At 44.7% G+C, this 15,868-nt stretch overlaps 1 protein-coding gene across 1 annotated transcript in view; it reads left to right on the top strand.

Moving 5' to 3' along the window:
* cdh11 (cadherin 11, type 2, OB-cadherin (osteoblast)) overlaps positions 1–8,907 on the top strand; it is an 81,722-nt gene extending 72,815 nt beyond the window's left edge. The window contains exons 13-18 of the mRNA XM_034609282.1: positions 2,266–2,387; positions 2,684–2,801; positions 4,143–4,394; positions 5,470–5,621; positions 5,905–8,422; positions 8,475–8,907. Coding sequence (XP_034465173.1) covers positions 2,266–2,387; positions 2,684–2,801; positions 4,143–4,394; positions 5,470–5,621; positions 5,905–6,270 — 1,010 coding nt within the window. The 3' untranslated portion in view covers positions 6,271–8,422; positions 8,475–8,907. The remainder of the gene's footprint in view (positions 1–2,265; positions 2,388–2,683; positions 2,802–4,142; positions 4,395–5,469; positions 5,622–5,904; positions 8,423–8,474) is intronic.
* Positions 8,908–15,868: the final 6,961 nt, after the last annotated feature.

Genomic DNA, 15,868 nt, shown 5'->3' with positions numbered 1-15,868 from the left:
ATTATAGTTTATTAACTTACTTAACCTTTTAGTTTAGGTTGTACAGATTTCATAAATAGGAAGCAAAAATACCGATGTAGACAATGACGGAACATTTGTATTGCAGAGTTAGCGTTAAGGAGAATTGGGACTGAATCTAAATTTGTGTGTCCCTAAGTCTTTCTTTGTCTCAAACACAAGCTACAAACACAAACTTCTAATCAGCATCGCGGTTTCGAGCCCAGACTCAAACCAAATGCACGGGAATGTAAAGTGACACGGTGGCTGTGAGGCTGTCGGCACAAATCTACTGACGTTTCAGCCAGTTCGAGGAGAGCAAGTGGTTAAAGAGCTCCTGTCTCCTTGTGTGTGTGATCCCGGCTGTTGTGCGGTGTGTGCAGATGGAAGCTTCTACAGTCGATGTGCTGGTGTGGGATAGTGAGAGAAACTCAAAGATGCAACGAACAGATGGAAAACTTCCCACACAGGCACCCGGCTGTACATTTGCTGGCATCCAGAGTTAAACCTGTAATTTCTGCAGCGCTGGATAAACTCCACGACATATTGTGCAGCCGACTTTAAGTTGATTCAAGCTGCTCTGTCGTCCTCCAGGGTGAGACGGAAGTTTGCATTTTTGCAATGAATGTCAGCGGAGAGCTGTGCAAGTCCTGGTAAAGTAATAATTTATTCAGTTTAAGTCAGGAGGGATTGACTCTGAGGAGTTTGCTGTCCACTAAATACTTATTGGTGTGATTTTTTGTTGCTTGGATCTGGTCGGCACATTAGTGTGTTGTTATCCCAGAGTCTGCAGGTAAATTCAAGCAAAATCTGTGAATTATTCAATAGACTTCACAGTGAGTTTGTGTTAATTTAGCTCCTTTTACACTGGTCAAAAAAGTCCAGATCTACATTCACTCCCTGGTCGATTGAATCTGCCGTAGAAACAGGTTTTTATCGGCTTCGATCGGCAGTGGTCGAAATGTGACACCCTGGTGAACGCACGTATTTGGCGAGACAGCGAGGTGAGAGAGCGCCTCAGTCTTTGCTGCTTGAATGACGTTGAACGTGACGCATGAGGGGAAAAAGGGTGAACTCCTCTATCGACAACGGGAAGGAAGTCGACCATGTTTTTAGCAGATTTACACATGTATACCTGCTCATTTTGGTGTAAACGAGCCATTAGATGCTCAAAAAAGATGCGACCAGAGAGAAAATCTGACAAAACGAGAGAAACTGTGAGGGGGAAAAGCACAAACAGCTGTTGAGACACCACTAACATCTCTACTTTATTAGACTGTTCACTTTAATTAAACAGTTTATTGCTCAGGATGCTCAGTAAAACAAAAAAAGCCCTTGATGTCGTGAAAAACTGCAGTTGAGGCACCACTGGAACGTTTTCGCTGCCCATCGCCACCACAAACACTCCAGCTAACTATACACCCCGAGAGGGGGGGGGGGGGGGGGGTAAAAGAGGGGAATGCCAGTTGACCCACAGTCCCTCTGGAGCGTTCTTTCCCCCGGCTCCAGCCCCACAAACCCTCCAGCCAGCGAGCCACAGTGGCCCCACCCTGGTATTCTGTGGTCGGGGCTCGAACTAGCAGAGCGCCGCGTGGTTTCCCTGTGGCGCGCTCAACGCCAGACGGCCAGATGGAACCGGGCTTGCCGCCCACAGAGCAAGGACCATTGCAGGCTACGCTAACCGCCGACAGGCCCTGGGAAGCTAAATAAATGCCTACTAATGACAGGGTAGTGGAAAAATCATACTGACTAGAATTGCAAATATGCAGAAGTCAGAAGAGCGGAGAGTGTAATTCTTCTTCTTCTTCTTCTTCTTCTTCTTTTAGACCAATGGACAGATAGAAAAATACTCTGCTCTCTTTCAGTCTCATTTCATTTGAACCTCCGGCAGGCGTAACTCTGAGGGCGCAGCGGGTTGAAACGGTTGTTGCTCTTGCACGTTAAACCCAGTGGCAGACTGTCTGACTGCTAATCCTGAAGTCGCTCAAACTCACGTCTGTAATTTTGCAAATAAAAAAGAAAACACGGACGTCTGAGAGGCGGAGTGATTGACAGCCAATCTCGCTGGAAAATATTCAGTCGGCTTGTTGTTGTTCAGCCGGCGCCAAACGTGGATTAGCAGAAAAACAAGCAATCAGGCATCGCACATTCAGGAACCAATGACATCCTCCGACACGTCTTTGTGTTTTCATGAGCAGCTGAATGTCGATGATTCTGACTTGTACTCTGTTTGTGTGTGTTTGTGTGTCTGTGTGTGTGTGTTTATAGGAGGCCACCACCAAGACACAAAAGTGCGTGTTAACATCAAAGTGAAAGATGTGAACGACAACTCCCCAGAGTTTGCAACCAACAACGAGGTCCTCATGTGTGAAACGGTCGCGCCGGGGAAGGTACGTTTGTGTGTGTGTGTGTGTGTGTGTGTGTGTGTGTGTGTGTGTGTGTGTGTGTGTGTGTGTGTGTGTGTGTGTGTGTGTGTGTGTGTGTGTGTGTGTGTTAGTGTGGGAATATGTGAACAGACATGTACTTTGGAAGATGATGGTAAACAAACCTAAACTTTACCCAGAGACAGTAATTTACACTAACTTCCTTTTTTCTAATTAGTTTTTTCTGCATATGCATGTGTTTGTGTACGTGTGTGTTTGTGTATGTGTGTGTTTGTGTTGACATGTGTGTGTGTGTGTTTCAGGTGATTGAAACAGTCAGTGCCGTGGACAAAGACGAGATGGCTCACAGGCAACACTTCACATTCAGACTCGCTCCCGAAGTCGCCCACAACCACAACTTCTCCCTGAAAGACAACCGAGGTACGCGACCTTTAAATGTATATTTTCCACCGTTTTTTCCAATTACTCAGTCGCCTCCTGCCTCTCCCTTACTTTGGGTTTCCCAGCGTTTCCTAGCAGCCGATCTCTGCGTGTCGTCATCCCTGGTCTCCCTCTCTCCCTCTCTCTCCCTCGCCCTTGGTTCTCACTCAGATTAGATCAAAGCACGACCAGATGGAGGCTTAAAGTAGCTTGTAGGAAGCAGCAGGTGCTCGGAGTCTCTCGCTCACACACACAAACGCACACGTCCTGCAGGCTGCATTAATTGCGGTGGGGTCCCTGTCCGTCTGTACATATATCTTAGGGGGGCACCTGATTGAATTACGGTTTCTAGGTGCTGGGAGTGAGTTTTAAAGAAAAAGAAGGAAGAGAGAAAGAGAGAAAGAGAACAAGAGGCTGTAAAAAAGACTGAACAGGAGCTGAACACAAAAGTGTGTTGAGCTGAGATTTAAATGATCAACATGGAGGAAAGTACAGGATTTAAAGGGGTTTCCCACAGTGCTGGACAAAAAAATCAGGGGGTCTCACTTTAATCCCTGTTTATCACAGACAGACGACAGGATGATAGATGGATAGATAGATAGATAGATAGATAGATAGATAGATAGATAGATAGATAGATAGATAGATAGATAGATAGATAGATAGATAGATAGATAGATAGACAGATAGATAGATAGATAGATGGACAGATGGATAGATAGATAGATAGATAGATGGACAGATGGATAGATAGATAGATAGATAGATAGATAGATAGATAGATAGATAGATAGATAGATAGATAGATAGATAGATAGATAGATGGACAGATAGATAGATAGATAGATAGATAGATAGATAGATAGATAGATAGATAGATAGATAGATAGATAGATAGATAGATAGATAGATAGATAGATAGATAGATATTGTGTAGGCGCTGAACGCTGTTATTCTGAAATGTATGCATGGAGAACAACACCTACACCTGCCAGTGAACAATATGTGAAAGCAAATGCAAATCGGTGACACTAGATGCTGCAGATATTATATTTTCTACAAGTTGCAGGAAGCTTGATTTTCTGTTCATTTGAGGCTAAAGGTTAAGAAATTGAAAAATGTCGCAACTAGGGACCAAAACGTTTGTCCAGGTCTTTGTAGGTTTAATAAAATGTGGATGAGTTGCTGTATTAAAAGGTTTAAACACAGATTTTAGCCAAATTCCACTGCATGTACCTACTTACTTTTATATCCCACTGTTCTTTAGTAGTTTACTTACTTCTCCATTAAACTACCTGCTGATCTTTCCGTGCTAACCCACGTCCGTCTGTCTCTCCGCAGACAGCACAGCCAGTATTAATGTGCTGCGTAAAGGATTCAGCCGTCTCACCCAGGACGTTTACTACCTTCCCATCGAGATAAACGACAACGGCTTACCGTCTCTGAGCAGCACCAACACGCTGACCATCAGAGTGTGCTCCTGCGACAGCAAAGACACCATCGTGTCCTGCAACGTGGAGCCCTACGTCCTCCCAGCGGGCCTCAGCACCGGGGCGCTCATCGCTATACTGGCCTGTATCGTCATTCTGCTCGGTAAGTTGAAGTTAAAGTCGGCTCGCCTTCCCAACTGTTTACTCTGATTTGATATCAAAATTCATGGTTGGTGCGAAATTGGTTCAACTACGCATCTGTGACTTCGGGGGGTATTTCGCTGTCAGTCACGGGTTCCAAACCCAACCCACAAACCGGATAATCCAGTTAACTGCCACAAAGAAGTTATGACAATTGTGAGGGGAAACTATTCCAACTTGAATATTTTGCAGTTTGTTTTTGGCCTAAGCTTTGTGTGGGCCACGGGTTTTGCAAACAGAATTTGGGGCATTCAAGCACCAGAGTGCGGATCCCCAACCTTCAGGGTGGGTTCGGACACACAACGGGATCCGATAGAAGATTCTGTCCCGAGCCGCACTCTAAATGAACAGCGCCCACTTGCAGTAGCATAAATCGGCACTTATGCAATGAGGTAAAACTTGGTGTGACTGAGTCCGGCTGTCCACCTCCACGTCCTCATTTCCACCGCAGCGTTCCAGCTCTTCTTAAGCTCGGGGGTCACACGCGTCCCAGCCGCTTGCACGTCGCCTTCACACCTCAGCGTTATCACCTAGTGTGGGCGCTTTGTATGAGGAACAACAATGCTTCTGTTGTGTGTCTGTTTTCTGTTTGGACTTCTTTTTTTTGTGTGTGTGTGAAAATGTGTACGACTCGCTCTCTGAAACAACAATTGTTTTCCAAAGTCCTTAATTGTGTCTCCAGCTTTAATTTCTCCCTCAGCCCACTGGTTTACCCACGTCGCAGTTATCTGCCTCCCTGTTCTCATGCACTCGCCCATTGTGCGAGTTTACACTTGCACTGCGAGGACAACACAACCGACAACTCTTTAAAAAGCCGAAATGTTGATAACCCCCTGCAATTAAAGTAGCATGTGTGTGTGGCACGATGATTAGATTAATTAAACCGTCCGAGGTCTAATTACACCATCTCCCACGGTGCATACTAATTATCTAACGCTCGCTTTTCTACTTTTTCAACAAAGATCGTGTGAGGATTGTTGTGTAATCTGTTTGGCAGAGCGGTTTTGTAACGGTGCGTCTCTCTCTCTCTCTGGCAGCTATCGTGGTGTTGTTTGTGGCACTGAGGCGTCAGAAGAAGGAGCCATTGATAGTGTTTGAGGAGGAGGACATCAGGGAGAATATCATCACTTACGATGACGAGGGAGGCGGCGAGGAGGACACGGAGGCTTTCGACATCGCTACACTGCAGGTACGAAGAGGGGGCGGGGGGGTGGTGGTGGTGATAAAAATCCCACTATTTCTAAATGCTGGTTTTATTCCACTTGTATCTGTCAGTTTAAATGCTTATACAACCCACGATTCTATTCAACATTACGTTTCCATTTCTTTTGACTAAGATGGATCAACTGCCTGTGAATAAAACTCACATTTCACTCAGCTCTCTCCTCCTTCCTTTCTTTCTCTTTTCACATCCTTATCTGAGTGAGGGATTCTAAAGCAAGGTGCTTTTTTGTATTTTCTTGCTTCCTCAGAACCCAGATGGTGCAAATGGTTTCCTGCCAAGGAAGGACATCAAACCGGAGCTCCAGTATCCCATCAGGCCCGGGCTCGGCCATACTGGAGCCAACAGCGTCGACGTCGACGACTTCATCAAGACTCGGATTGCAGAGGCCGACTGCGACCCCACCGCACCCCCCTACGACTCCATTCAGATCTACGGCTACGAAGGCAGAGGATCATTGGCTGGTTCATTGAGTTCCCTCGAGTCTGTCACAACAGAGTCCGACTTGGATTATGACTATCTGCAGAGTTGGGGGCCGAGGTTTAAGAAGCTGGCGGATTTGTACGGGACCAAAGACGGCTCCATTGACGATGCCGATGACGGTGAAGACTCTTAACAGTGGTCTCACTGAGTGGACGCCCCCCGATTTCCGATTTCCTGATTCCATGAGGATTCGCTAACTGAGGCTTGACACTTCCCCGGTTGCCGGTTGCTACCAACTGATCAGTTCATGCCAACCAACGTTAACAGCCCTTCATTCCCTGGCACCTCCTCGGTCCTCCAAGACGATTTGCTGACGAACAAATAATGAACGCTTGGACTCCAACCCCCCCCCCCCCCACCCCCCCCCCGGTTCCCTCCTTTACCTTCCTATATCTCTTTCCTTCTCTCTATTTCTACAGACTTGAGCATTGTAGGGCTGGGAGATTTGTTATGTCACCATTTGTCTGTTTGTAAGTAAATTGCTGGGAGAAAACAATGTTGCTGTATGATCAAAATGACTTGCTTATAGCAAAAATGTTTATTCGAGTTCCTAGATACTTTTGTGGACTGGATTCACGTCCTTCCTCTGAAAGAGATTTTAGTCCCTTAGCAGGTTCCTGAGTGGTCTTAACAGGTCACATGGTAGCTCTCTTTGTGATGTATGTGAACGACACGCTAGAAAAAGAGAGGAAGCGAGAGATAGAGCAAATTAAAAGAGAAAGTTAGAGTGGGATCCAGCAACTGCCTGTTTTTACGGAGAAGAAATGAGAGGTACCTTTGCGTCGCTAGGCTCAAACAAAACGCTTTCTTTTCCCAACGTGTTGTTGTGTGTGCAGAATTCAGCAGGTACTGTGATTTCGATGGCGTGACAGGCTCTGGGTTGTTGATACTTTGAAGATGCTCGCAGCATCCTCACAGTATGGTGGCCTTATAATAAATAAACAACAACTCCAGGGGTAAACACAACAAGAGGAACAATAGAGACCGCTAGCTTCAGTAGCTACACACAGACAAACTATGAGTATCTATGAAAAATGCTCCTCACGTACCTGTTTTTTGTACTCCCCCCCCAAAAAAGAGACAAGCTAAACACGGATTCAATTTTAAACCTGCGGATGATTCTTTGTTTTCATTCTTCACTGCAGAGAAGACGTGACGCCTCGTCCACCCCGTCCCCCCCGTTCCCCCCCCCCGTACACGCCCCCCTGTGTCCCCTCCCATCAACGATCACTTCCCATTACCAAGTCCACCGATGAATGATCACACGCTCATTCGGAGTCCACCAATGATGATCAATCACAATGAGTAAAAACCTGTGAGCTCTAAAAATCGCCTTAAACTTAATGGACACTCTTGCAACGCAGTGCATTCTCCGTTTTTAATCTTCTTTTCCGTTTTTCTTTTTGTAACTTGAAAAGTATATTCAGAAAGCAAACTATTCTCCATGTTAGGTATGTACAGAGCAATGTGCAGACATGTGGTAAATCACTCCGAGGATCCAACTTGCACCTCGTGCACTCTTAAAGGTTCAGTGTGTAGGATTTAGTGACACCTAGTGGTGGAGTTGTCATGTTGCAGCTGAACGCCCCTCGCCTCACCCTCCCCAAGAGAACCTGTGGTAGCTTCAGTCATCATAGAAACTCAAAAGGTTTAGTTTGTCCAGTCTGGGCTACTGTAAAAAAAAAACATGGCGGGCTCGCTCCCGATGTAAATATAAAGTATTTAAATATAAAGGGCCCATTCTAGGGGAAAGAAAATAACAATTCGTACAATTTAGATGATTAAACACAACTAGGATTATTTTATATTCCAGTTCCGCCGATAGATCCCTTTCACCTAAACCTTACACACTGGACCTTGAGAATATAGAATGAACTGGTTCTGCCGGCGTGGTCAATGTCGTCCGAGGAAACGTGCGTTGTGTTTGTTTTCCGAACACCGGCTATGTTTCGCAGCGACATCTGTTGTATCAACACGCGTTGCTCTTTGAACATAAACACGTGCAAATCGGTAAATATTACACAAGGTGTGTTTCGTCGGAGCCACGTACCCGAAGGGGCCGAAACCAGAACATCCTGTTTGAGCACGAAGGTTCTCGTTCAATCGCTTTTTAAAAAAAATGTTATTATATTATTATGATTATTATTATTGTTGTTTTTTTATTATTATTATTATTATTATTATTATTATTATTATCATTATTATGACAGTAATTGTTCTTTCTTTGGCTGCAGCTACACAGGAACAAATTCACGTTTAACTTTTCGCAGCTCAGATGTAAAGTTGTCTCAACGTGGGAGCGAGCGCACGGTGAATGAGTTTCAGATTTTTGGACAGCTGTAAGAAACGTGCTGCCGAAAGTTAAATCTCAGCTTTTGGTTCACGCCTGTGTGAACACGACCTCTTTCTTTTATTTGATTTGTTTCTTTTTTTTGTTTTTTCCATTATTTGGCGTTTTTGTCGTTCTTTCTCCCTGTTCAAGAGGAAAAACTAGCAATCCGTGTTTGTTGCAGCGAGAGAACGCCTCGTTTTTATTCTCTGTCAAGTTTTATGGTACCGATTTGTACAATTTTAAAAGTTCTTATTTTAGTATACATGCAGAATATTCCAGTATTACAACAAAAACATGTTAAGAAGATAAGATTAAAAAATGTTACAGCATCACACTTATATTTTCTGAACATTGTACTGTTGCTTTACTATGTGCTTCTATCTCCGAAGCGAAAAAAAACTTTGAAATAAATGCTCTTTTTATAAAATGACATTAAAATGTGTGTTGGAGTGAACTTTGTGTTCGGGATAAAATTCCTTTGACGGATGTGGCAGATCCCCCCCCCAAACCGGACGGTTAAACCTGTTTGTTTGTGGTTGGTTTGACCGTTTTATTTCATGCCTGATGTTGATAGGCATCACACACACACACACACACACACACACACACAAAAACACACACACACACACACACACACACACGCACGCACACAACAGTGTATTACAGGCTTATTTCTTGACTGTGTGGCTGCAAGTGAAACAAGGACAAATTATTCAGGCTTTGTGTTTCTCTGAGATCACTTTAATATTCAAGCCATTGGCAGATTCCACAAACACACCTTTGTAAAGACAGCACAGTATTCATTTACCACAATCATTAAGAAAGGCCATGCACGGGTGCAAACGCACACACACACACACACGCACACACACAGACACACAATATCTCTGAGCCTCTCCTCAGGAAGCAACACTGAGAAAGGTCAGGCTGCACTTAAGAGGAACAACACAAGGAGTGAAAGCAAAGTGTATTAATGTGGTGACTTTTATCAATTATCATGTTTTATAAAATGATTCTGACATTTCAATGGGGGTTGTTTCATTTTAAAATATAGATTATTGTATTTGCTTAATGCACGTTTTGGCCCATGCATTCTTCTCTATTGTAACGAGTATTGGGGCCATGGTGCTTTGTGATTCTGTCCTTCTGTGCAGAGAGTGACAAAACGAAACACGAGCTTCGACCACGTTGCAGATGTGTTACTGAGATTTTATTAATCTACTATGTAGACGATGTGAGAATCTCTGATCTGGCTTCAGTTCCTCTCATGACACAGCATTTAACTGATATTCAACAATTGCCTTATTGGTATTTCCCTCGACGGTATCTGTTTTGTCTCAGTCAGATCTTCTCTCTGCTGCAGCCACTCTGTGATCTACCCAGAGGTGACTGTGTCTCTGCAGCACGGAACAACAAAGAGCACGATAATGGAGTCCAGCTGTTTGTTATAGTTCAACATGGAGAAAAGGGAAGAGCAGATAATATCTGACGAGGAGAGAAGGGGAGTGTAAATAACAGAGGAACAAAGATCAACGGGGAAGGAGAGAAAAACAAATGCGTGAACTTTTGTGCTTCTGCTCACCGTGGTCCCACCGCGGAGGAGGGAGGTGGAGGGAGGAGGAGAGGGGGAGGGAGGAGAGGGGGAGGGAGGAGAGGTGAACTTCTGCACCTGACTGAATCTGCTTCGGCTGCGTCCCACTGGGAGGAAGAGAGGAGAGATGGAAGGGAAATCGACGGAGAATCAATCAGAAAAAGGAAGAGGATGAGTAAACTGTTGTGTCTGTCAGACAGAGGTGAGAGAGGCGAGGGAGGAAGAGGAGAAACCCGTGAAAGGGTTCAAGAAGAGGGGAGGATTAAAAAAAAAGCAGACGGGAGGTGAACTTCTGCATCTGTTTATGCAAACTGAGCGTCTCCAGCTGGGAGAGAGACAGATGCGTTCGCAAGGACACTCAGGTTTGGCTGATTAAAGAAAGAAAGGAGAAGTTTCAACTGTTATTGGGCCACATGTGATGTTACTGTGGAAATGTAATCAGATACTGTAAGAGTTTATGTTTATGTTTTCACATGTATCTGTTTGTTAGTTTATTTGTTTGCAGAATAAGGCAAAAACGACTCAACAAGGTAGTAGAAGGATTGTTCTTGGCCGAGGTGTCGCTCTACTTTTTGGGGAAGGCCAGCGGGAATAGATGTGAGGGCCTGGTGAAGCCGTTAACCTGAGGTGAAAGGATCAAAACAAGACACACATAAATTCCCTGTTGATATAAAAAAGTATTCGTTGAACTTTTAAAATGAAAAGATCATAGATTATGGATTCGTCAAGGATGGAGAGGGGGGGGAGTGTCATGTTAAGAGATCTAAACAAGGTAACTTGACATTCGTATTTCTGCATACGGGCGGCACGGTGGTACAGTGGTTAGCATCACTGCAAGACGGGGATTGGCTCCAGCCCCCCCCCCTCAACCCTGAAAGGTTCAGAGGTGTTGGTTTGTCCCTTTAGACTAGAGACGAAGTGCTGACAGACAAAGTGGTGAGAAAATAGAGCCAAACTTTTAGTTTCTCCGGTGAAACAGGATGCAGCAGCAGATTGTGTGTGTGTGTGTGTGTGTGTGTGTGTGTGTGTGTGTGTGTGTGTGTGTGTGTATGTGTGTGTGTGTGTGTGTGTGTGTGTTTCTGTGTGAGAATCAGTGTGTCCCTCCTATCCTGCTTATTTAAATCTGTAAATACCTAAATTCCATGAATCCCCTTGGAGCCAGACGCCATTCTGCTGCACAAAATCTCATCAGTGGACACGGAGAGAATGTGTGTGTGTGTGTGGGTGTGTGTGTGTGTGTGTGTGTGTGTGTGTGTGTGTGTGTGTGTGTGTGTGTGTGTAAGTATCCAAACAGAACAGTGTCCCCCTCTGAATATTGTTGTATTCAGGTTTGTGTTTTTGTGTTTGTGTCCTAAAGTGACATCGTTCATGTTAGAAACGTTAAAACCAGCCGTTTGGATTAATCTGCGGTTCACACGGTTTTCTGTGTTTGTCGCAGCTTTCATACAAGAAAACATTACTTAATAACACAATATATTTCTTCCTATTTTGGCCATTACTTTCTACAGCTACCACTAGTTACCCATTAGTAAGGATAATAACTTTCTCTCTCTCTCTCTCTTTCACAAACACATTGACTCATTCGACATCGACACCACCGTGAAAATCCATTAAGCTCTTAACGTCCTCGCCGTGCAGCCAGAATCGGTCGTTTCTGCTCTAGCTGTGCATGTTCCCACATTATCAGTGAAGAAGAGACGACAAGTCCTGATTTATCTCAATTTATTTTCTCCTCTCCATCTGCATACTCACCTTACCCCCCCCCCCCCCCCCCCCCCCCCCCTCTCGTCCGTGCCTCTCTGCCTCTCGCTCCCCCGTTAAGATAATTTCAGTTCATCCTGTGTCAGTGTGCAGGGGGATCCCAGGCTGGCTGAAGCCTGATTAGTTTTTAATCATGAAGTGGCACTTGAGTAAACAGGGAAATATTCTCCCCGTCACTCCAGAGAGGAGGGCTGTGTGTGTGTGTGCGTGTGGGAAATAGTTTGTGTACAAGCCGGATGGATGTCCTTGGGTGCACTACAAACAGACAGACAGTAAGTTAATTAACCAGTCAGGCAGCCAGTCGGTAATGTAGTTATTCATTCAGTTTGCCAGTGAGTCTGTAAGTTGGTGAAATGCATGGGGAATGTGTTGTTGTATCAACTGGATGTCCTTGAATGCACCGCAAATAGAAACACAGCCAGCGAGCGCTCGCACGGTAAATTAACCCATCAGTCAGTCACAGCACATTAATTACCCAGACTGAAAGTTAGTGCGTTATTTAAGGAGTCAGTCAATACGACGCTTTGTAATTATGCATCATTCAGTCGCTGGGGTTTGGCAGTTTGCACCGATCCTTCAGCGTGAACCTCCGTCCAACAGGCAGATGGTGAAACGAGGGACGAACACAAACTCCATCAAGATTATATGAGACGTCACAACTTTAGAAAACTTTTCAGAATTGTTGTGAACTCGTCACTAAGGTCTTTGAAGGGGACATCTCGAGATGTTGGTACATGATAAGCAATCGTTCCAATCTTCTAAACACTACTATGCTTACACATAAATAAAAGTAGAGTAGTAAAGTTTAACATCTCAGGCACATCATGGACGAGCAGCTTCATATTCTAGTCTTCAACCAAACCTCGAAAAGAACAAAGCTTCTGGCAGAAAGTGATTGGCAGCTGCCTCGTTTCCAACCATGGTGTTGTTGCAGTGTAGGTTGTTTGCGAACCGCCATTAAACACTGAAGAAGAAGAAGAAGAAGAAGAAGAAGAAGAAGAAGAAGAAGAAGAAGAAGAAGAAGAAGAAGAAGAAGATATTGTGAGTTTCTGTGAGATTTCAAGTCTCTGTGAAATCGCAGAGGATCTACTTGTGCATTTATCTATATGTTTGGTGATTTTGTTGTTTTTTTAGATTCTGGTCAAGATAAGTCTTTATTATTTAGGAGGAGCAACCATTTCCCAAATATCTGTAGAACCAGACACCAACAGATGAGGTCCAGTTACTTTTTTAACCAGAACAAATGACAAATGAATCACGTGTCTTTATATATTAGATGTATTTTGATTAGTCAGACCTGCCCTCAGGTTATTCACCAGCACAGCGGCTCGATCCCAGCTGTGTGCTGCACCTGCTGCACGTCCACGAGGAGAAGAAGGAGCCGTTCCACAGAAATGGAAGGTTGTGTAGGTAATTAGTTAAGTTAAGAGCTTAGCACAGTTTGAAGCCAGCAGCTGGACTATTATGTGTTAAAACCTGGTTTGGTACTTAAAGCAGTGTAATGGGAGGATTAAATGGATGAATAGCAGTCGAGCCTATGGGCAGAATTGTCTTAAAATAAAAAATCCCCTTGCAAATGATGCAGTATAAGAGAAAATCCCCCGAAAAGGTAAAGCATCTGAGACAATGGCTCTCAATGCACCTGATACTATAACACATGGAATGAGTGATGAGTTCTCTGCACGTCCATCTATCAAACACATCAAGATGGGACTGACTCCATGTGAGAGATGAAAACCATTTTCAGGTGCCTGCTTCTTGTCATAGCCTCCTTGTATAGATCCACGTCTGCAGGTCACTGCCTTCAAACACACACACACACACACACACACACACACACACACACACACACACACACACACACACACACACACACACGGACGCACATCTCTTTTGTTTGTGGAATCAATATGTTGCCACCTCAAAGCTTGCCGCATTGTCGCATTGTACAATGAAAAGAAATCATGCACATGAACACAAAGAGGGGACAGCAGGCGGTCTGATGGAGCTGTGTTGACCTCTGGGATCTGAGGAATCAAACGGCAGCGCTCCGGTTCTGTGTGTACGCTGGTGTTTGTTTGTGTGTGTGTGCTGGTGTTTGTGTGTGTGTGTGTGCTGGTGTTTGTGTGTGTGTGCTGGTATTTTGTGTGCTGGTGTTTTGTGTGCGTCTGAAGCTGAATATGACAGAGAGGAGGTTAGGAAGGGGGCACCTTTACACAAGAGAGACAACAGACAAAGCATGCAACCTGTGTGTGTGTGTGTGTGTGTGTGTGTGTGTGTGTGTGTGTGTGTGCACCAGTGAGTGAAGGTTATGTAAAAGCAATCAGTGGCCTGTTTAATCTTGCTCATTTCCATAATCATCATCTCTCTTTCCCTTAACCCCCACACTGCTTTGCACCGCCGCCCCCCCCCCCCCCCCCCCCCCCCCCCCCCCCCGTCCCCCACATCCGTCCCTTCAACCCACAGCGGTGCGGTGAAAAGCCGGCGGTCACGGGGAGGACCAGGACAAGTCTCTCCCAGAAGATCAAGAATAATTCCCTTCCTCAATTTCACATCTCGGGCGAATGTCAAGTGTGTGTTTGTCCCATTTTGACCATTTGAAGCCAGATGCAGCCGATGTCATGTGTTTCTACGAGCTGTGTTTACTAGAGAGACGCCTGTGGATGCTCCTCTTTCATTTCGTTACCAAGCCAGAGACTGGACACAAGGGGCCGGACGATAATCCGGATACAATTACCCAGATTATGGGCTGGCCCCGCCCCCGGAGCATTTAAAATCCTTTAATAGCGGAGATAAAGTCTTAATTTTAAATCTAGATTCTGACTGAAAGGTTAAATTGCACCATGCTTTTGTAATTTTATATGATCCAATAATGAGAATGTTATTTTTGATTGAAGCAGATTCTTGAATCAGTCGTTCAGATGAATCTCTTATTTGGGGATTAGAAAATAATCATCGTGTAATAGCACAACACGAAACAGCTAACTTCAAGTTCTGCAAAGTAAAATTCTGCCAGTACAGAGATGCTGAAGTATGTTCTAGTTGCACATGATATGACATATATTCGTGTGCAGCCAGAGATCCGCTGCACTTTGTGGAACGAGAAGGAAACAATCCGAAGCTGATGTGCAGCGGATCTTTTGGATTCGACGCAGATCATGTGGAAGCAGTTACAGAAAATCAAAGTATGTAAACGGGGCCACGGATAATTTTTCCGAATGTGAAGAGGAAACAAACAAAAGCTGAGACAGATCAGGCATCTGGTTTCCAGATCAGTGCTCAGGACTCAGGGTGAAGAATTCCAGTTGTTGACTTTGTGTTTAACAACAAACCGTCGAAATGTTGCAGCGACGCTCGACACGCAACGTTCACATCGGCTAACGTCATCTTGTTTCGCATACTGACTATATGGAAGTGTGTGTGTGTGTGTGTGTGTGTGTAGCAGCTTCTGTTGCTTTTCTATTTTGTCGTTGTGGTTTTGAATTTGGTATCAAGACCCGTGTAACCTCAGCAGTTCTTGGCACCATCTACCAATTTGCTGTTTTTTTGTGACATCTCTGCTCCGTTTGGAAATTGTTCCCAACAGTGCGACACCTCGGCGGTTATTACTCGGAGGCCGTGACCTCACTGTACAAAAGGAGGAACCGGTGTGTGTCTCGCATTCCTTCTCCCTCTGTCGCAAAAATAATCCAGAACACAAATTGCTTCGCTGTCTCCTGAGTAAACCACTGTCACTTCTTTAGCCTGTGAATTCTATCATCCCAGCATGCATTAGGGGACAGGTCTGGAGGCACACACAAAAAATATATATAGCTTTTTGCTCATATCGTTGTTGGATTTCTAATACCCCAAGAAAAAATGGCATTGTGATAGGAATGTCTCGGTGCTGTAATCTGGAAGCAAACCTGCCACAACGCATATGAAACCCTGAAGGCTTTTATTGTGAAATACGTTTGGAACAACGCACTGAAAAGTCTGCAGCCACCGTCAGCAGGTAAATCATGAAGACACCGAGCTGGAGCCACAAACCACATCTATCACCCGACT

This window comes from Hippoglossus hippoglossus, chromosome 15 (genome assembly GCF_009819705.1).
Source record: "Hippoglossus hippoglossus isolate fHipHip1 chromosome 15, fHipHip1.pri, whole genome shotgun sequence".
Lineage (NCBI taxonomy): Eukaryota > Metazoa > Chordata > Actinopteri > Pleuronectiformes > Pleuronectidae > Hippoglossus > Hippoglossus hippoglossus.
Note: the sequence above shows the minus strand (reverse complement) of the source record. Positions and strands in the feature narration are given on the sequence as shown.